This window comes from Myodes glareolus, chromosome 24 (genome assembly GCF_982192425.1).
Source record: "Myodes glareolus chromosome 24, mMyoGla1.1, whole genome shotgun sequence".
NCBI lineage: Eukaryota > Metazoa > Chordata > Mammalia > Rodentia > Cricetidae > Myodes > Myodes glareolus.
In genome coordinates, this window is record NC_142049.1 from 31903645 (window position 1) to 31926385 (window position 22741).

The 22741-nt window shown below is 43.6% G+C and overlaps 1 protein-coding gene across 2 annotated transcripts in view; it reads right to left on the reverse strand.

The window, feature by feature from the left end:
• Positions 1-11336: 11336 nt before the first annotated feature.
• Trpm1 (transient receptor potential cation channel subfamily M member 1) overlaps positions 11337-22741 on the reverse strand; it is a 118830-nt gene continuing 107425 nt past the window's right edge. For both annotated transcript variants that reach the window (XM_087901593.1, XM_087901592.1), the window contains exon 27: positions 11337-12630. In XM_087901593.1, the coding sequence (XP_087757719.1) occupies positions 11454-12630 (1177 nt within the window). In that variant the 3' untranslated portion in view covers positions 11337-11453. The remainder of the gene's footprint in view (positions 12631-22741) is intronic.

Genomic DNA, 22741 nt, shown 5'->3' on the forward strand with positions numbered 1-22741 from the left:
GATCCCGGCTAGCTTAACCCAAAATAATTACACAGAAACTGTATTCTTTTAAACACTGCTTGGCTCATTAGCTCTAGCCTCTTACTGGCTAACTCTCATGTCTTGATTAACCCATTCCTATTAATGTGTGCAGCACCACGAGGTGGTGGCTTACTGGGAAGGATCTTAACCTGCGTCCATCTCGGAAAGGAGAGCTATGGCATCGGCCTCATTGCCTTCTTCCCAGCATTCTGTTCTGTCTACTCCACCCACCTATGTTCTGACCTATCAGGCCAAGCAGTTTCTTTATTAGCCAATAAAAGTAACACATAGACAGATAACCCTCCTCCATCACCTTGGCCCTGAGGGACAAGGATGCAAAGCGTAGACTTTGACTATAGCACAGACAACAATTTAAGATGAGTCAGTGTCAGCCCGAAGAAGAGTTAGTGAAGTTTATTCTAAGGACATGTTCACACTTTAGACTTGAGAGAGATGGGGTAAGAGAGCTGCTTACTCAGTGGTGAGTACTCAACGCAAGGCTGGAGGTAGCATTTTAAGAGTTGCACTTAGGTGTCTTCCTGACGCCCACATTCATGATTCCGCACTCTGTAAGGTATGCTGCTGAACGGGTACAACTTACAACAAGGCTTACAGATTAAGCAAAGCTAAAACTTAGATTACTTTAGAATTAAGTAAAAATTACGTGAACTGATTTGCTTAATTTTCTTATCTTAAAGAAGAATGTTACTAACTCCAAGTTAATTTATAAGGTGGCCTAATGAGGTATATGTTTAAATTTAAGGAGAGAGGTATGTTAATATGGTAAGCCTTGAGGTCACATACATTCTGGCCCTAAGTATGCACGGTTCATCTGCTGCTTTTAGCATCCTTATATGGTGATGCCTTTAGGAGAACACGCATCTCTGCAGGCAATTTTAGCTTTATTAGTTCTATTGAAGTTTCCTGACTTCAGTAAGAAGAAAACAAGCTGAATTCCAGGCCCAGGACTTCTTTTTCTTTTCCTGTCCCTTAATTTTCTTTTTGTCTTGCTGCAAAACCCAAGTATAAGCAGCCCTGGGAGTCCTTCTGCCATTATGCAGAACACAAGAACATATCAAGCTGCTTCTAAATATCCAAGAGGTAAAATTTAGATCAGAGGGGACTTGGCATGACAAATAAACTATAAGGAGAACATACAGCCAGAGAGCCAACCAGGAGATTAACACAGATTTCAAAGACCTTCAAACAAAAGCAAAAAGATAACCACCATTCAAGAAACATTCAGATGGTAAAAACTAGAGTCGGTGACAAGTACAGAGACTTTAAAGCCTGTCTGCAAAAGTTTCAGCAAATTCCCGTATGTGGCCCCACCCCTCAAATCTGAGCTGGCGTTAGTGACTGACTCAACCGTAGCCAACAGAATGCACTGGAAGTCAGTCTGCATGACTTCTACCACAAAAATGCTGACATTTCCTCCCTGCTTGAACGGACACTCACTTTCCGAATCCGGAGCTATCATGGGAGAAACCTGATTACTGCAAGGGAGCCTAGGTCCCCCAGATGCCACCGACAGGCGCTCTGTTCTGAGATGTAGATCCCAGCAGAGTGGGCTCAGCTTTCAGACTTGTGACTAAGCCTGTCTCCGCCCTAGTTCAGCCCTCAGTTGTTGAGTCACCTCCAGATGCTGAGTCTTCCCTGAAAGCCATGGAATGAGTCCATAATATGCTATTGCGGGCTCAGGCTAAGACGTAGTAAGCAACTGTTGGCATCTTTATCCAATTCTACACTCAGGGCTCCCACATTAATAGTATGGGATCAGAAGGAAGCTTTACATTCACAGAAATCAGGGTGCATTCAAATCAGGGTGTTGAGTACTGACTGTACCTTTGAATTCCTGACCCTCGGAATCCACGAGGTGAATGAGTTAAACCACACAGTTTGGTAGTCATTAATTATGAATGGCAGTGATTGAAACAGCAAGGAAATGGTCTTTGTAAACAAGACTACTGGCTGGTTTCTTCTGGGAGATGAAGGATATTGAGACTGCTGGAATGAATGGCAAGTTCTCTTTTTAAAACTGCTTCATGGTTCTTATTTGATCATTATTATTGTTGTTTGGATGAGGTGCCCAGGCTTGTCTCAACCTGTGAGCGCAAGTGATCAAGCACCTAGGACTACAGTTATGCGACACCATAACTAAGCTGCAAATTCTCTAATCTTAGTGGCAGTTGTAAAGATATTCATCATATAACGCTTAATTAAATCATATATTTTTTCATGCGACTTTTCTGTATCTTTTATAAATAAAGCATGTTTTAAACAAAACATTTATCTTTATTTCCAATGTATTCAGTAACATGCACTTGAATATGGAATTGCTGTTTGTTAACATTAACAACTTATATGTAAAAAAACCTAGATTATGGAAGACTGTAGAGGGCACTAGGTCCTTGGGCTCACAGATAGGCGTTAAGTATTTTTCCTTGGCCAACAAACCGCTCCGCCAATGCAATAAATCCTATCAGACCAAATTAGAAGATGCCCAGGATTAATGGATGCCAATACCCCCGGGTGCTCCCCACCCCTGTGAAAACATGGAGAAGGGAACAGAGAACCAGAAAGACCATGGAAAATCAGGATACCATGTGACCCTTCTTTTGGCAGGCAGTTTAAATAGCCTGTGGGAGTAGTCTTGACCCTCTGGGCCACCCAGGAGTGTTGGCATCCATTAAACCTGGGCATCTTCTAATATGGCCTAATTTGGTCTGATTGGAATTATCACATCAACGGAGAGGTTTGTTGGCCAATGAAAAATACTTAGCAATACGCACCAGTGAAACCAGGAATCTTAAAAAAGTTGTCTCTTCAACAGAAGAGACATATTCCTGTTTTTCATTCAGAAAGCAAGGAATGGATGTAGTTGGTAAGCTGGTGGCCTATGTTATCTGAAGGGCCAGGCCACATCTGAATCGTCCATATTCTTCCTCCCTCAACCTTTATCTTGAACATTGTTTCTCAGTCAATAGAGCCCATCCTTGGGGGAGATGTTACATGTACTTTATAGCTTGGTGATCTCCATGATAACTGAGATCATGCCAGATCCTCCCTTAGGCCCTTAAACTACAGAACCCATTCTTCTTGTGAAGGTCACATGCACTAAACAAAAGAATTTTTATTTAGTCACGCCTTAAGCTTTATTGTGCACGCAGGATTGAGGTAATTTTACCAGCAAACTCTTTTTTCAAAGTCATACTGTACTTAAATGCCGAAAGTAAAGTACCTGGTATCAGACTCTAGAAGTTTGAGCCTGCACTGGCTACTGAGCTGTGTTGAAGCGAATTTCCTTCTTGCCTCACATTGGTGGTTACCCTGCTGATTCTAATGTTTGCAGAGACCCCCACAGAAGACCAAAAAACCCTGTGTGGTGAAGTGAAATATAATCAGAATGGAAATGGTCACATAGTGTCAAAGAAGAGAGGTCATGTGTGGTCTTTTGATACTCTGAGTTCCTAATTCCCATAGGACAGAGTTGAAAACAAGCTTAATATGTTAGGAACATAAGTAAAGCCATCTTGTATGGCTTGGAATAATGAAAAGCTTGCAAGATAGAAGTCAGTCATAAGGCAGCTCCTATGTGAGCCACACCTATGGTAGACTGTTATAACCAATTCCAAAATGGTTCTGATATGTTAGCAAATCAACCCTAAGTTGTGGGCCCAGATAGCACAAAGGTAGTGCCCAATGGAACAATACAAAAAAACTGGAACTTTGGAAACTACACCAGAATCCCACTGTCATAGTCTAGGGACAAGGCATCTCAAGCCTCAGCACTGATTCCCAGCAGCAAAGGGACTTTGAGACTGGCTACTGTAACATGTAGGGCTGGCTTGTTGGGGTTTCTGTCCCACCTGGTACCCCACAACCGGCAAACCCCAAAGAAAATCTCACACAAGATCCCACAAGATTATAAACTGATTGGCACATTAGGTCAGGCTACTTATTAGCTCTTGTAACTTATGTTACCCCATTATCCTTATCTACGTTAGCCACATGGGCTCAGTACCTTTCTCAGTGTGACAGCTTACATGTTGCCTCTTCAGTGGTCTGCGCAGGAATGGCAAGGGACCTTCCTGCTTCCCAGAATTCTCCTGTTCTCATTGCATCACCTCTACTTCCTGTCTGGTTTTCCCACCTATCCTTCCTGCCTGGCCAATCAGCGTTTTATTAAAATATGATTGACAGAATACAGATAATTCTCCCGCATCAGGCTACTGTGTGATTCTGCTTCTGGTGACCATGACTGAGTTCACCCATACCCGCCTCTCAAGGCTAGCCTCTGTTCAAATCTCTCTAGGCCCTTCTGGATCTTCCAGCAGTGTGATCCTCTCTGCCCGCCACAGTTGAAGGACTTCCATGTGGGTGCTAGCAGAGCTTGATCCTACATTGTCCTCACTGGAGAGGATTCCCCAGAAGAAGTCTGCAGTATCTCCTGCAGCATTGTTTCTTGCATCTCCTGTACCACTGCTCCCTGCTCTATAAGATGTCTGTTTATATGGCACTACTATAATAGCAAGGCATTGGAAGGAATGTGTGTGTAAATTAACTAAGCATATTCTAAAGGCACATCTCCTGCGGACATCCTAATTGCCGAGTGCCTCACAGCTTACCGGCTCTGCTCGCCACATTTAATATCTTCCAAATTATAACTTGAATGTGATATCTCGGAATTTGGGGTTATATAAGTATAAAAAGCCTTATTATATTTTGCGTTATATTTATAGACCACAGAAAGAGAATTTGTGGACTCCATATGGATTCACCAACACAGTGTTTTATTTGGATGTACTATATATTTGATTACATTGATTATTTGTCCCTAATAGCTGGTTCCCTCTGTTTAGACAATGTGATGACAATAGGAACAGTAGTAATGCCATACCAAATAGTTGGGTTCAGGACATAGATAAAACTCTCAGTACCTGAGTTGTGCTAAATAGACAAGTAGCTAAGTAGACAATAGCTACACGGTACGAGTTAAGCTACATAACAAAACTCTTAAGAATATCTGGGTTGCCACAGGTTCTCAGATTTCAAGCTATTCATTTCTATCTTTAAAACAAATATCCACCAAAAAACATGGCATCTAAAGTTGCTTTTAGGTGACACTTAGTGAGTACTCTCATTCTTAGAGAGACATATAGGGATGGACATGTCTCACACCTGAGCAAGGTAGGAGAACTATTAGCAAGTGGTGTGTGTGTGTGTGTGTGTGTGTGTGTGTGTGTGCGCGTGCATGTGTGTGTGTATGTGTGTGTGTGTGTGTGTACAGGGAGGTAGAGAATTCACGGTCAAGCTTTCCCTTCTTCAGATGAATTATGTTCAGTTAGAGATCCTTAAGCTGTTTGGAGAAATCTAATATGCTCTTGTGCAGCGCCTGCACTACCACAAGATGGTACACGAGCCAGGAACTAAGCTGGAGACTTAAAAACACACGCGCACAGACAGACAGAGACACGGGGACACAAGTCATCCTTGATATAAGAATGCCAACTTTATTGTGCTCAGGGGTAGCTTATCTAGGGCTCTGGCCACCCCCCAGCTCTCGGGGTCTTTCAGCTGCAGGCCTCACCAGAACCCACTCCCCTGCCATCAGGGTCTCGTGCTGAGAGCAGCTACAGGCTGCTCAGAGCAAAGGGAAACAAATTGTTTACAAGAAATTCAGGGTCTGGTGGTCCACAGTCCCCAACACTCTTGGACTTGGCTAAGGCTAAAAGTTTTTATTATCGACAGAACCAGCAAACTAGGCCAGAGAGGGTATGACACAGCGGCTTCAAAAAGAACAGGATTGAGCCAGTGAGCTGGACCAGGGCAGGCCTCGGACAATGAACTCCATGAGAGCAGGAGTGGATCCAGACCAGGGTCATTTGCGGAAGAAGACCAGGCCAGCGACCTAGGCCAGAGCAGGCCTGAGACAGTGAACTCCCCAGGAGCAGATACAGGGGAGCAACCACTGAGCAAGTGGGCCAGAAGCAGAGACTGCTGCAGGTCAGATGTGAATCTGGGACCTTCAAGGGAGTAGACCTAAGCCAGGACCCCTGTGGGTCTGGGCATGAGTCTAGGACCTCCGAGGAACTAGGCCTGAGCCAAGACCTCTGTGGGTCTGGGTGTGAATCTAGGACCTCCGAGGGAGTATGCAGAAACCAGAGATCTCTGCAGGTCCAGGCATGAGTCTGGGATCTCTGAGGGAGTAGACATGAACCAGGACCTTTGTGGGTCTGGGCAGCGGTCTGGGATGTCAAAGGGAGTAGGCAGGAAACAGAATCCTCTGCGATCCTGGCATGAGTCTGGGACTTCTGCAGGAGTAGGCCTGAGCCAGGTCCTCTCCGAGTCTGGGCATACATGAGCCTGGGAACTCCTAGAGAGTAGATCAGAGTCAGAATCATTTACAGGACAAACCCCAAGCCAGGGACCTCTACAGGAACGAATCCAGACCAGGGACATTTACAGAAGCAGGTCTGAGTTGAAAACCTAGGCTAGAGAAAGCCTGAGAGAGCAAACTCCAAGGGAGTGGAGCAAAGCATGGAAGCACTGAGGGACCTCCAGGAACACGGAGTGACCAACAGGGTAACTAGAACTGTGGCACTGACTGTACCGTGAGGAACAACCATCTGAGCTTTGGATTCACTGGCACCTAGAAGATTAATCAACAGAATCTCAGACAGCCCAACTACACCTATTAGAGGGAAAGATGAGTACAAAAGTAAGAACACACCCAACACCACAAAGAGCAACACGACACCAGTAAAACCTAAAGAAGCTACAACAGCAAGACTTGAACAACCAAATAAAGACAAAGCAGAAGAAAATGACCTAAAAAATAACTTCAGGAGAATGTTTGAAACTCTTAAAGAGAAAATGAGAAATTCACTCAAAGACATGGAGGAGAAGACAAACAAAAAATTGGAAGACATCATCAAATCCCTCAAAGAAAATCAAGAAAAAGCAACCAAACATATGAAAAAAACTATTCAAGACTTGAAAACTGAAAAGGAGACAATAAAGAAAATACAAACCGAGGGAATTATAGAAACAGAAATCATGAGAAAATGATCAGGAACCACAAACGCAAGCATAAACAGCAGAATACAAGAGATGGAAGAAAGAATCTCAAGCGCTGAAGATACAATTATCATATGTACTCATAAGTGGTTTTTTTAAACATAAAGCAAAGAAAACCAGCCTACAAATCACAATCCCAGAGAACCTAGACAACAATGAGTATCCTAAGAGAGACATACATAGATCTAACCTATATGGAAAGTAGAAAAAACAAGATCTTCTGAGTAAATTGGGAGCATGGGGACCTTGGGAGAGGGTTGAAGGGGAGGGGAGAGGCAGGAAGGGGAGCAGAGAAAAAATGTAGAGCCCAATAAAAAATCAGTAAAATAATAAAAAAAGAAATTGGGGAAAGAAACTAAAAAAGTGTTTTTATCAAAATACAGAAGAAAGAGAGAGGAGGGTAAAATATCAGTAAGGATATGGAATTGCACTATTAACTACCTAACAATACCTGAATACACATGATTCAGTGTATAAATATACATAAATAAAGTAGGTGAAACTTTCCAACTGGGTTGACAATGCTTCCTCTAAGAGCCAAGGACCATCTAATAAAAACCCCAACACCAGGCACAAGAAGCCCTCTTGTGAGCCAGGGTTACCTAGGAGACCCAAAGCTTATCCCAAAATGTTACAGCCTATGGCTATTGACTCTTAGAGGTGAACGATAAGTCCCTATTGCTGAAGGCACTATAAACTTCAGATGTGGGGCCCAGAGCTGGAACCAACCTGAAAGACTCCTCCCTGAGGACTAACTTTCATGGTACCAGAAGGCACCATGAAAGATTTCAAAGGAAGGAAGCAACCAAAGTCTCACCCAAGTATGATACCTATGAATCACAACAACCGGTGTGGCATAATAACCCTAAAGGTGCAATAGTGGCACACATACCTCGGCAGTAACCAACATCTCCCTGATGGGATTTATGGCCCACTCAACAGGAGGTTAACTCATGTCTGGCACTAGAAACCTCGTGCATTCCCTGACCTAGTGAACCCATGGATCTTGGAGGAGAGCCTACAGCCTATACTTTGCCAAACCAGCTTAATCTGTAACTACACTCCAAATATTGGTCCTTATACCCACAGACAATGTAGTTCTCACCCCTCATCAAGAAAACTTCTCTTTGCAGACGAGACCAGTATGGGAAACCATAACCAATCAAAATGCATAGTTGTGGAGTTCAGTCTCATCTATAAAATAGCTCCTGCACCTAAAGCTCAGGAATCATTATGAAAAGGGGCGAGGAAAGATTATAGTGAGCCAGAGGAACAGGGAGTAATTTGTGAGATTTTTGTCTACTAGGAATGTCAGAAGCTACACCCCGAAGTCTCACCAACTCATGCCTAAACGTGAAATAAACAAGGACAATAGAAATGCTAACGTAAACAGAGGAAAGTCCTAGAGGCCTCAGTCTTACACGAAGAATGACAGGCTACTAAGGAATACTGAGAGCGATGGGAAGTTTTCACGGGGAAGAGCACACTAATCGATTATTTAATACCAAATGGTCAGCCCTGAAAACATACACATACAAGTTGTTAACAATATATATATAATTATATATATATATATAAATATATATAATTGTATATATATATACAATATATAGGTTGACCAAGTCGTGTGTGTGTGTGTGTGTGTGTGTGTGTGTGTGTGTGTGTGTAACAACCAAATAAGGAAAAAGATGTAAATCTGAAAAAAGAAATGTTTTTTTAAAAAAGTTTTTGTTATCATCAGGAAATGTCTAGGAATGGGAGAAAAGGAAGTGGGGTGAAGCAAAATGACTAAGGTGGCACCATCTTGTTCTGACAGCATTTTATGTTCGCTTAGACAGTTCTTAGCACTCTACCCAGCTGCCCAATGGCCATGTCTGCCTTGCAACACATTTGAGATTTCCATGACCTTGACCATGGGCCAGATGTATTAACCAAAATAATTAAAGTAAATTAAAATAACTAGAAAAGAAATAAGCAAAAAGTAATTGTCAGGTTAATGTCTAGAATAGTCCCTATGCTCTGCCAGGATGGGCATGTCAAGGCACGTTGACCCTTACCTAACTTTGATGTAAATTATGGTCTTTACGGGTTTCACCTTTAAAAACTCTGTCCCCCTGAGTTTGGGCACCAAGAGGCTTTTCAGAGGCACAAGCCTACTCTTGATCTGGCCAGCAGTAAGAAGGACTTAAATTTTTTGATTGACTTAATCACTGCGGTTATCAATAGCTATCTCTTGGGGATCATTTTATGACACATGGTTTCACATACACACACGTAGCAGGAACGATTAAATAGGTTCCATGCGACAATATGCAAACAAGTAATAGTTTTGTTTTCTGAATGAAAGCTATGTATTAAATTTCAAAGACCCACCCACCTCAATAGTGGTGGTTCAGACCTTTCTGAAAAGTTCATCCCAATTCAGGGATTCTAGCTATTAAAATCTCAGTCTTGTTTTAGGAATAAAGGGTTCAGTCTCATTCCTGTTCATCACATTTGCCCACGTCACCGAGGTGAGCTTCTAGTGGAGAACAGACCACAGACTTCTTTCCGATGCTCTGTGCTTCTGTCTGTGTCTGTCTGTCTTTATGTGTCTCCCCCTATCTCTCCCTCCCCACTGGAACTCAGAGAAGGAAACTGACTTGTTCATCTCCCTTTTTCCTCCTCTTTAAATCATCATCTCCTGTTTTCATCTGTCATGGTCCCTTACTACTGCCATTACTTCGTAGATCTTGGGTCTACGAGCCAATGATTCTTTCTATGAAGGCCTTGGCGTCTGTGAGAGCTATGGGTGATTCAAGGCAGGAGACTGGCTCTCTGTGTGTGCTGGAGACTTCCTTGAGTCCTTAGAAGAGGTACTGGGAACTAACTAACTTCCATTAAAGCCAGGAAAGTCCTCTTTCTATTCTTTGTGTATAGTTGAGTGGTGATATTTCTAGATGGTACCCCTGTCCCTCCCCAACTCCTGCACAAGGTCCTGGTGTTATGATAGGTGTTGACTTGTTGAGAAATCATTGTACAAAATGGAGGTAGTTCTGTCACGCTTCAGTGAAATAAAGTGGAAGATCCACGGAGGGAACTGTAGCTATCCCAACGAGACTAGTTTTGCATAGGTGCTACCTCCATTAGGTACTCAGCGACCGCCAACTGCTGCAAGCGCTGGAAATGCCAGTGAACCTTCATTTGCGATAGCGTGTATGACATTTTTGGTTTTAAAACCCCCAACCTTTTCTTTGTTCTCAGAGCATGCTACATTCCATCCGCTCAGGGGTATATGTGTCCCGGATAATAATCCAAACCTTTAGTCCCAAATGAAAGTGGCTTTTTTGATACCTAGCCCTTTGTTTTGTCTGAACAACATGTTGGAGCGCAGCACTCCATGTTCTTGGCCTTGCGCCGTCTCTGGTTGTTGAGTCACTAGCCCTTAGGTTTTTTTCTACAGCTTTGCACAGCCATTCCTAGAGAAAGATGCAGTGATTTGGGTTTTGCTACTGAGGACCACAAAGAAAAGAAAATGCGACTCGGTAACCTTATAGTCACAAAATTCAGTCATCCTGTATTATTGGAACATGAAATTTAACAGAATTCTGTAATTTCCCCCTTTGTATAATTTTAAAACATAAACCCAGCAAAACTCCTCATAAAAACACATGAAGTGTGTGGCTGCTTCTCATTTCTTCTAATTGTTATTCTTCTCTTCCTTTTTCCACACTATTTTTCTACAATTTCTTTAAGTTTCTTGTGTCACTTACTCATTAAGTGGCTCAGTAATGACTTCAGTACCTTAAGACCTCCATCAGGTTGTAGGTGGCTCTCAGAAGGAAGAGCTCCTGAAGTCTTGACAGTGACTAATTAGCTTCACTGGCCTAGTGTCTTGTTTATTTGTTTGTGACAGTCTAGGGTAGCCCACTGGCCTGGAACTGTTGTGTAAGCAAGGATGACTGTGAATTTCTGATCCTCCTGCCTCCCCTCCCTGGGTGCTGGGATCACAACTGTGCCGGTGTTATACCACTACACACAGTACATGTGGTGCGGGAACTGGGATCTCGGGATTTGGGTGTCCTAGGTAAGTAAGTTCCCTACCTACTGAGCTACAGCCCCACCTGGCAGTATCACTTTCGTTCTGTTCTATTCCAACTGAAAACAGCATCGTTTACAAAACCTTGCTTAACAAGACACGGCTGGAAGTTCATTACAACTTAAGTTTAAATTTTCATCGTTTTAAAATGAAAGCATTTTCAGGCATTGATAATGCTTTGGATGGCCAAGACGTCATCCATTCATGGTTCTGGTTGTGAGCATGTTGCTTTGTTCTTGTTTTTTTGAGGTTTTAATCAAAGAAGCAAAACAGATTAGCATTCAGTTTCTGCATTTCTTTTCTCTGGCTTGGCATTTTGTCCCTTCGGAGCAACGGACACGACTGCTAAGTTGCTCGCGCTGCTAGCATGTCCTGCCCTGTCTAATTTGCTAGGAGTGGGTTCGGCACTCCTAGGGTGGCCATGCAAACTTCTTGACCGCAGACAGGGGAATCCTAAAGTCTGGTGAGGCTTCACAGACAGTAAGTTTTCCTTTTCAGTCCTGTCAACAGCAACAGTGAGGGCGGAACGGGAGATCTGGGGAGCCAGGAGAGAATCGCAGCGCTCATCTTGAAGCTCATCCTGCACCGCTGCTTCCGATACGATGTATGGGATGTCTGTGCTGCGCGAGCGTGTGATCCTTTGAACCTGGCATTTCCATTCTGCCGAGTGGAAGTTCCATGCTTGGTCCATGATTGAACTGTACTCGGCACCCCAGTTGCTAAGTCCCCGGACCAGCTTTCTGCCCTCAGAATAGACAAAACTTCTGGACTTCATTGTTTTGTAGGCGTTGGGGTCTCCTGGGTAGTAGCGTGCGAGTTTGCTCTCCCGCAGTTGGTGGGAAATGGTGCTTTCGACGGTGAGCTGAGTGCCTGCAACACCCGTTGCATTCAGACTCGGTGCAGCATCCGTGCTCTTGAGGTCAGTGGGCTGGTCGAGCTCGCCCGCTGAGGTGCCAGGGTCCGGTCCCGGTCTGGGCTCTGCGTTCGTGGGACCATCCAGGGCAAGTCGGCTGCGGCCTGGTGTGGCGGGTGGGCTGGGACCCGGAGTGTGGTGCAGGCTGCTGGTCTGGTCCAGGTGCAACTTTGCATCCTCTTCCTTCACCCGGAAGGAGCAGGTTTTTTTCCGGAACGCTGTCCCTGGCGAGGAGAGGGCAGGCTCCTCAAACAGAAGCTCCTCGCCATTGAAATGGTAGCGGTACATGCTGTAACCATCGGCACTATTGATGCTGCCCTGCCGCAGCAGGAAGGTGGCCTCGCATTCTGAGGACGCTCGCGACCTAGCCTGGATCAGGTCAGACCTGTCAATGCCTGCCAGATTCTCCAGAGCGTTCACCATCCTGCCAGACAGCTCCTCCAACTGAGAGAGCCGAAGGTCAACAGTTTGCAGAGACGTCTTCATGAAGTTTTCTCTTTCATTGATTTCCTCCAACCTCATTGACATATTTTCAACTCTGGTAAATACAAAGGGATACGTTTATTAAATTGAGATGAGTTAAATATTGAAAACAATAGAGATACTGTTGTCGCTGTTTGAACCTCCAGGCTTTCTTTGATCACCAGCCTTGCTTGTGCACATTGCTTGCCCCTAATACAAGCTCTCACTCAAATTATGAGAAGCATTAGGAAATATCAGTTAGCATGTAGTGTTTGCCATATGCCAAGTATTCTGTTAGAGGAGTGTGTGCTCACTAATAAGTCTACTTGGTGCTGGTCTAGGTATATTCAGGCCCCAGCACTGCCCTATGAGGTAAGTACTGTTACTGTCATCCCCCATTTTACAGAAAGGAAGTTGATCCACAGAAAAATGTAACTCTTCAGGGGTCAGAGCTAATAAACGTTGAGCACACAACGTTTGCTTCTGCCCGTGCCTCTCAGCTGGTTCCTCACACTGCCTTAGGAGTGAAGAAAGATGCTGCCGGCCAGCAGCATTGGATTAAGGACACAACACTTTCAAGAACCCAGAGTCTTCCTGAGTTGGGAGCGCCTGTGAGGGCATTTTCAGAGAGGGTTCATTGAGGGGGAAGACTTGCTGTGGGCAGCACCATCCCATGGGGTTCCCACTAAACGGAAAGCAAAGGAGAAAGCTACTAGCAGTACACCAACGAGCCATGCGGGCATCCGCCTCTCTCTGCTCCTTGACCGATCTGATGTGAGCGGGTTCCCACCCCCACAGCACAAGCCAGCTACCGTGCCTCCCTGCCACGGTAGACTGTGCCCCAAACTGTGAGCAGAAATTAGGCACTCCTCTTTTAAGTCACTTCTACAAATACAGTACGACCTCTGTAGCTGCCAGAGACTGCTTCCGGGACCCTCATGGGTATCAGAGTCCATCAGAGGCTCAAGGCCCTTATAAAATGGCACACTAACTGCATAAAATCTTCACACACCCTCCCACATATTTTAAGTCAGCTTGGGATGGTTTATAGTGCCTAATGTAATGTAAATGCTCTGTAAAGATTTGCTCCATTGTATTATTTAGGCAATAATGACAAAATAAAAGTCGGCACATGTTCAGGACAGAGGGAATTTTAAAGATTTTACTTTTAAAGCTTACTATATTTATTTAGTGTTTTTATTTGTAGTGTGTGTGTGTGTGCATGTGTGCACGCTTCAGTGCCTGTGCCATGAGAGCAGGGGAGGGTGAATGTTCCACAGCGCATGTGTGGAGACCAAAGGACAACTTGCAGAACTGGTTTTCTGCTTCCACCACGTGGGTCTAGGAGCTCAAACTCAGATGGCCTGGGGACAAGTACTTTTACCCATTGGAGCCTGCTTGCTTGCTAATACTGTTTCAGTCTGACGATGGCCGCACAGATGCAGAATCCACAGATCCGGAAGGCCAAATGGACTAGTACTTATCACTGATTTTAGCGACGACTGTCAACGATAAATGGGTCATCACAAAATAAATAAATAAATAGATACTTTTATTGGAAGTTCAAGAGACTTAAAAATAAATTTTAATAATTATATGCAGATTACCATATAATTTATTTGAAGGACAACGGCACATTAAATTGTCTGCATGTTAGATTGGTATTTATATTTAACAATATTCTCTCGGTGAGAATCCACAAGAAAAGATAATAGCAGATTGTAAATTTCTGGTGTTAGATAATTTTTAAAAAAATCTCCTAAATCACCAAGCAACAGCTCATGAAACTGTAATGCTGCTTGAATTGAAACCTACTAGATTAACCTCGGCTTATATTTCAATATGTGCAGTGTGGATAGGTTCGTGACATATAACTCTGGGAGGCAGTGAGGAATGCCCAGCATTTGGAATACCTTCTAAAAGTTGAGTTTGTTCCAGGATGAGTCGGGAGTTCTGGCTCCAGGGCACTGCAGTGGCTTGTCCAGGCAAGTTCCTCCCTCTGGGATGGCAAACACCTTGATGCGATGCCACCAGGCTTTGATTTTTTTTCTCCCAACTTTCTTAAAAGAAAATGTGTGGTTTCTATAATAACTTGGCCTGCAGTTGCAGCCTGGTTCTAGGTTCCTGGTGTCCTTTGTACATATCACCATAAGCTCCTCTCTGTTCTGCTGGCTTCGCTCGTTCCCACACTGTGAGAGTCTGCCCTTCCTTCTTGCTTCTTTTGTCATCTGGTGATGCCTGGTGCCCTTCCTTGCACTACCGCCTCTGCTCACACTGGACCTCCGGTGTACCACACACAACCTGCCGATGCGCTAGCAAGCTTGCCTGACATTTGCCTAGAGTGGCTTTGGTCAGTACTGCCCTTCTGTGCCCTCATTGACAGCTCCACTCTGCTGCTTGGCAGGATCCTGGTGTCTGTTCTTAACTCTTTTCTTAGACAGAGAACTATTTATGTGCCCCCTTGGTTAGTTACATCATTTGAGTAGGGACGGTATGGCTTCCTGGGAGCTTGCCACTAAGCAGGACCAAATTTGCATGGACGAGAAGACCTGGGACTGCCTTTTGGTATAGCCTCCCTCTGTCAGCCAGTCCAGTCCTGAGGGTTTTCTCTGCTCTTGCCCTGCAGGGATGTGCAGAAGAATAGCGCTGAAGACTTCCCATTACTTTTGAAGGACACTTGGAACTCACTGTTAAATATACTCCTTGCTCTCCTCAATCTCCTCTAATGACTCCTTTTGTATTTAAACCACAATGCCTCTGCAGCAGTCAAACTTGAAATCCTCCAACAAGCATGCCAGAAAAAGATAATGCAGCTCTGTACACATTTAAAGAGAAGTAAACTGCTACACATAGAGACAGGCATCTTTCCTCTGACATCTTCTATAATTTTCTGCTCCTCCATATTAACCAATTCAGAGTGCAGTGTGCCAGCCGCTCACACATGAAAAAGGAACCCCCAACGTCAAAGTCATTGTTTCTTTGTTCTTCTTGTACTCTGCTTGCCTCTCTAACCCTCCCGTCCCACTGCGTGTTCTCTGGTCCTGGCCTCTGGGAGAGACTCCATTTTGGTCTCTTACATCTCCCTTCTCTAAGGCTGTTTCCTGAAGCTGAAGAAGAAATGTTACATTATCCAACAGAGGCCAAGAGAAACTGCCAGACACTTGGTTAGAACCCTAAAACAGCTGCCACTTGGAGAAAGCCAATTTTTAATCACTGTGCAGGAACAAAGGAGGTTGACCAGAGGTGGGGTCCTTTTTGTTTGCTTTTTGTCTTTTCTCCCCATGCAGAAATGTTACAGGATATGTGGGAAAAAGAAGGGAAAATGGACTGAGTTCATTTACTTTTGAAATGGTTAATGAAAATAGCAAACTATGAATGTCTTAATTACTTTTCAATTGCTGTAATAAAATATCATGACAACTTAAGAGAGAATGTGTCATTTGGCTTATAGTTTCAGAGGGTTAGAGATCATGATAGGGTAGCAAAGGAACAGCTGAATGAAGATCAGATTCACAACCATGAGGAAGAGAGAGAGAGAGAGAGAGAGAGAGAGAGAGAGAGAGAGAGAACACGAGCACTGGGAACAGCATGGGCTTTTGAAACCACAAAGGTGACACACCTCCAATGAGGTCTCACCTCCTCATCCTTCTTAAATAATTCCACCAAGTGGGGACAAAGTAGTCAAATAAATGAGCCTATGGGGGACCATTCTCATTCAAAGCACACATTTCACTCCCTGACCCCAACAGGCTGGTGGACATCCTTAATGTAAAATGCTTTTAGTTCTACTTTAAACGACTTCATACTCTTACAATCTCAACAGTTTCAAAGTCCAAAGCCTCTCTTGAGACACAAAGCAATCTATGAATTGTAGCTCCCTGAAAAATCAAAGAGCAGTTTATACACCTTCCACCTGCGATGGCACATTTAGACATGACCATTCCAAAAGGGAGGAATGGGGCACTATTGAGGAAATACTGGGCTAAAGCAAGACCAAGACCAAGACCTGGAGGGTGAACTTCAACTCTTGTAGCTCAGTGTCTGTTGTCAAAGGGCTTAGATGATTTTCCCTACCCCAGCTTTGTGCCTACAACACACTTCTCTCTTGTAGCGGCATTTCACTTGTATTTTAATAAATGAAGCTTACCCGGAGATTGAGAATGTAAAACAGCCACACTGGCCTTACAGACCAGTCAGCAATGACATACACCTTCAATCCCAGTGGCCACAGTAGTTGCCAGAGAAACTGGGTGATGCATAGCTTTGATCCCAGTGGTGCACGCCTTTAATCCCAGCCCTAGAGAGGAATATAAAAAGGGAGGAGACAGCTCTCAGACACCATCTCATCCTGAGATTCCTGGAGGTAGGATCGCCATTTTGGACTGAGGTGGAGGTAAGAGCTGGTGACTGACTGTTTTGCTCTCTGAACTTCAGGCAAGCTTTATTTATTAAAATATGAATGAAATATCACTGCACTCTCTCTTGGGCTGGATCCACTCCCTGTTTGCAGCTCTCCTTGACAGGTAGGTCTTCCACATCTCCGGCCTCTCCAACATCCTGGTGTCGCTAACACATTCCAGGTTTCACTTCCACAGCTGCATGCAATGGCCTGTCAGTGTCCCATGCACAGGTTCCCCTGCCACACACTTGGCCTCAGAGGCTCACCTTGACCACAGTTAGAAGATTCTAAAACACCTTTATTTGTGTATCCCTCGTAATTCCAAAGCCAGATCCACACAGATGATGCTGCTAAACCTGACTACTAACTTGGGATAAACCTAGAATCCCTGAATATTATTTGCTGTTGCTTTTTAGCAGCAGAAAATTCCTTTTAAGAAATTGGAAGTTTAGCTGTGTGGGGTCTTGCCCTTAGGGCACCCCTCCATTTACTTCATCTCTGATCATACCTCTCTCTAATCTTTTCACTTCTTTCTGCACAAGCCTTAGCTACAACATTAAATTTCCTGGTGCTTCTCCTCCTCTTCTTTTAATACAAAATTATATTTCTTTTTTTCCACTTGCCCTTTTTTTTATTACAGATTTTCTAAAGAGTGATTATTAATAACCCCATGCCAGAGTTGATATTAATCCTGAATCTCTTCTGACAAGCAAATTAGTCCATTGATTCTTGTGACAAGGGCAGAAAGCAAGCACATTCATTGTCAAAATATCACAACAATGGTCTCTAGCCCAGTTGCTGATACTGTTCTTTGAAACCTCTTGAACTTGGCCTCCACATTGTCCAAGCTCTCAACACTACTGTCTTCCGAGTTCCTACAAGGAAGGCCCACTATGCTCTGCTTTTGTAGTCCAAAGCCCCCAAATCTTCTACATTCCTCCAAAAACACAGGTCACAGCAACACTCCACTCTCTGTTCCAGCCTCTTGCTTAATTACTTTTCTATTGCTGTGATAAAACACCATGACCAAAGCAATTTATGAAGTAGTGTTTAATGTGGCTTATGGTTTCAGAGGGTCAGAGTCCGTGATGGTAGACTGAAGGAACGAGCTTACATTTTGGTACGCAGTCACAAAGCAGAAAGGGAGCACACAGACACAAGGAATCTCAGGAACTCTTTTGAATCTCACAACCCACACCCAGTGATAACACCTGCTCCAACAAGGACACATCTCTTAATCCTTCCGAAATAGTCCTACCAACTGGGGACCAACCATTCAAATAAATGAGCCTATGAGGGCCAGTTTCATTCCAAGCACCACAATGAACATCTTTTTTTCTAGTCATGCTTTGTGACCTCTTACTAATCTTGGCATCCGCACAGAATGATTCCACATATTAATGATGGACTACCTAGGATTTATTTTGTATGTTTGTTGTTTGTCTGCTTGTTTGTTTATTTGAGACAGAGTATCTCTGTATCCTTTTCTGTCCTGGAACTCACTCTGCAGGCTAGGCTAGACTTGAATTCACAGAGATATGCCTGCTTCTGCCTTCCAAGTGCTGAGATTAAAGGTATGTGCCACCACTGCCTGGCTTACTTGACATCTTTCAATGTTAGCTGTTAACATGAAAAACCTCTGTTCTATGATAGGAACTCATAGTGAAATTTGATTAATTAGTAAACTCAAAGATAACCATGTTATTTACAAATAAGAATAGTTATATTTCTTCCCTTTCAAGAAGAATCATGCAAGTCATTTATTTTTATGGTTCTATTGACGGGGCCATGACTCTCAACACTGTGTAACAGATCTGGCTGTCCTGGAACTCGCTTTGTAGACCAGGCTGGCTTTGAACTCACAAAGATCCACCTGCCTCTGACTTCTGAGTGCTAAATATAGGGTTTTTCAACTGGCAGGGCAACAGAAAATTCCTGAGGGCTAGCCTTCACCCTCTATTATATGAAAGTAAATTTATACAAATGAAATCTATAAGTTTTATGGGCCCACATGCATCAGGCCCTTGTCTTTGAGCAGAATTTTTAACTCCACTTAATTTCCAACACCAGTTATTTGACCCTTCCTCTTTCTAAAGACATTGAGGAGGCCAGAAACAAATTTGCTTAATCGATTTAGATTTTAATTAGTAATCCCAGTGTCCCATACCCCTTCATATTTCTCTGTCCAACTCAGAGGTTAGAATAGATTGACTTTGGGTTCCTCTGTTAAGAGCATGCACCCTAAATGCCACTATCATCCCCAAAGTTTCAGATTAACAGCTGACATTACATACTCTTTTTGTTTCCTTAGTTGAGATCTCTCTCTCTCTCTCTCTCTCTCTCTCTCTCTCTCTCTCTCTCTCTCTCTTTCTCTCTCTCCTTTTTTTTTTTTTTTGAAAAAAACCCAAGGCTGTTTCTGATTAATCCCATACCTACTTTGGGAATCCTGTTAGAGCTGTAGATGGAGTTATGCCTCTAATTCCTTTTACTATGCATCTGTCGCCAAGAGTTCCTTGTAGAACAACAGTTGTATTGACTGTAACACAGTTGTGTTGGAAGACTTACTGAAACTGTGTATGTGAAGGTTCCCCATGAACAGCAGGTGCTATGTGAGTGTCAAAGAATACGACTGTGTGGAATTGGGTGTCATTGCTAGCCTCCTCTACATCTCCACGGGCCTCTATACTGCTTACTAAATGGGTATTTTGGTTTTAGTGTAATATCCATAAAACTCAAGCTCGAGCAAAAGTTTTTGTTAAAGAAATTGAAGCTAGCGCTTCCATAACGCTTTAAAATAATGATACATCTAACAACATGGAACTTCTGGACAGTATGTGGAACTTTTGTAGTAATTCCTGTGGGACGGTCTGGGAATGGTGCAATTCTGTTAATGTAAGTCTCACCTTCATCTCCGCATGGTGAGACCCTGTGTGTCTCGTTTGAAGGAAAGGACCTAGACATGTGGGGCTGTACTCTGAGCCAGTTATTCAAACGTATTTTTTGCACAGCCTCCTTTTCAGATGGAACCGTCACTTTTTACCTGCACAGTACCTCATAAATTACACAGAACATTTCCATAATAACAGAGTTAAATATTCACATCAAAACATGATGTTAGTGGAGTTAGGTCCAGTTCATTCTTGTATAAGCCCATGTTTCAAGATCCCGTGGTATTCTATGCTTGAGTTCTAACACTATTCCTACTCTATAATTTTATTCCAGATCCATAGATCATAAAGTTGTCTAATCCACTCTAAATTTTACATTAGGCATTTTAATTTCCAGTTACTTCCTTACATAGACTGTCTTTAAGGTTAGTAATTATAGGGAGAACACCCAGGGTAGTGCCTTGCCCTGACTTGCAGAGATTTTATACGTGAAAGACTGAACAAGGACTAATAATAATAGAATAAAACTCAAGTCTTAAGTCTCCCGTCTTTCTCACTTTTTTGTAGTCAACAATACACAGAGCAGTTACTATAAGAATATTAAGCTTTCTGGGATGCTAGTTCTGTGTCCCTCATTTATACACCACCATTGCTGTTTCTTGGTTTCTAGAATTCTAAGCATCAAAATCACTAGCTTCTTTTGGCACTTTCTACTTGGGCCAGAGCCTACAGTCAGCTGCTAAGTGAAGCCCATTGGCATCCTAGATTCTCTCTTCCAAAGTCCTAGATTCTCACCCTTTGTCTAGCATCACTAGGGCCATAGGGCCTGGCAAAGAGAAATAGTGCCTGGAGACACTCAAATGTGTTTATGCTGCCGTTAGTGATACTAGTATTGCCCCAGCTGGTTGGTTGTGGATAGGAGAGTCTCTTCAATCTCCAAGCCCCATGCATCCTTATGTTGGGGCTATTGGGTAAGTGCTGGGTCAGCCTTATGTCAACTTGACATAAGCTAGAGTCATCTGAAAGGAGGGAACCTAGGTTGAGAAAATGCATTCATAAGATCCAGTTGTAGGGCATTTTCTTAATTAGTTTGATTCGTTAGACTGATTATGGGTGGTGCCACCCGGGGTTGGTGGTCCTGGGTTCTGTTAGAAAGCAGGCTTGCCAAGCCACAGAGAGCAAGCCAATCTGTATCATCCTCCATGGCCTCTGCATCAGCTCCTGCCTCCGGTTCCTGCCCTGTTTGAGTTCCTGTCCTGATTTCCTTCTATGATGGACAGCAATGCGGAAATGTGAGCCAAACCATCCCTTTCCTCTTCAACTTGCTTTTTTTTTTATGTTAGGCATTTTGCCACAGCAATAGAAATCCAAACTAAGAAGGATGTCTCTGATGAAAGCCACGGGAGTCACACCAGCATGTCCCAGTACAAAGCCATGCTGTCTCATGGCTGCATCTTTATTACTCTACCACACAATCCTATGGCTATCACCCTTCCGTGCATATTTTCCCTAAAAGTAAGCATGTGCAACTAGAATCACCCCTACTGGATTCATGACCACTGTAGCACTCACGTGGTGGCCCTGAGTGCTGTTTTTTCTCCCCTTCTATGTTCTCAGTCTTTACATTAGTGTCTCCAGTCACTCTCATGGTCTTTATTTCTTCTGGAGGAAGAATAATTTTCAGGTTGGAGGTTGTGGGTTGTGGATTGGAATATGGGCCACCCGTACACTTTACTTTCTCTCTTTGAAAGTCGGCTGCCTGCAAGGAAAGTGGCTTTCTTTTTGTCTTGGTCCTACAGAAGCGTGGTGGGATTGATGAGCATGAGCAGGGGGTGTGATAATTACGACTGCCAGTGGCTGAGCTGGCAGGCCTAATCCTAGGAGTATATTCAACAAGCCCTGAGGCACACCACCCAGTATAATCCCATTGCTAATGAAGTTGGTATTTTTTTATCTGTTGGCCTAATGTTTGTATCTTGCTCTGAGTTGATTAGTTTTATGTCAACTAGGCAAAAGCTGTAATCATTGGGAAAAGAGATTCTCAGTGGAGAAAATGCCACATATGATTGATAAGATTTGCTTATAGGAAGTCTTTCGCGCATTTTCTAGATTAATGATTAATGTGGGTGGTCCTGGTTCATTGGGGGCAGTGCTACCACTGGGGAAAAGGTTTTAAATGATATAAAAAGAACTTGCTGATTGAGTCAGCAGTGTTCCTTGATGGCTTCTGAATCAATTCCTGCTTCCAGATTTCTGCCCTGAATTCCTGCCTTGGCTTTCATTAATATCACCCAGGATATGTAAGCCAAATAAACTCCTCCTCCCAACTTGTTTTTGGTCATAGTGCTTTTATCACAGCAATAGAAACTGTAACTAAAACAGGTTGCCTAAGTCAGATGAGGAATAAGAATGCCACTTAAGGAGCCAATGACGCTCTAGCACTTAATCCATTCCTTTCTCTGCTCAAGCAGCCTTGATTCCCATCAACTTGTAAGATGAAAGCATTTAAAAATTTGGGAGCAGGGGAGTAGGGGGTAGAAGGAAGGGGAGAAGGGAGCATTGAGGAGAACTTGAGGGAATGGGATAGTCAAGATGGAGGAAGGACAGATACAAGAGCAAGGAAAGAGATGTCTTGAATGAGGGAGCCATTAGGGAGGTAGCAAGAAACCTGGCTCTAGAATAATGACCAAGAACCCACAGGGATGACCCCAGCTAAGGCCCTAAGCAATAAAGGAGAGGGTGTCTGAACTGACCTTACCCTGTAGGCAGACTGATGATTATCTTAAATATCACCATAGAACCTTGGTCCAACAACAGATGGGAACAGAGGCAATGACCCACATTGGAGCACTGGACTGAGCTCCCAAGGTCCAGTTGAAGAGTGGAAGGAGTGAGAGTAT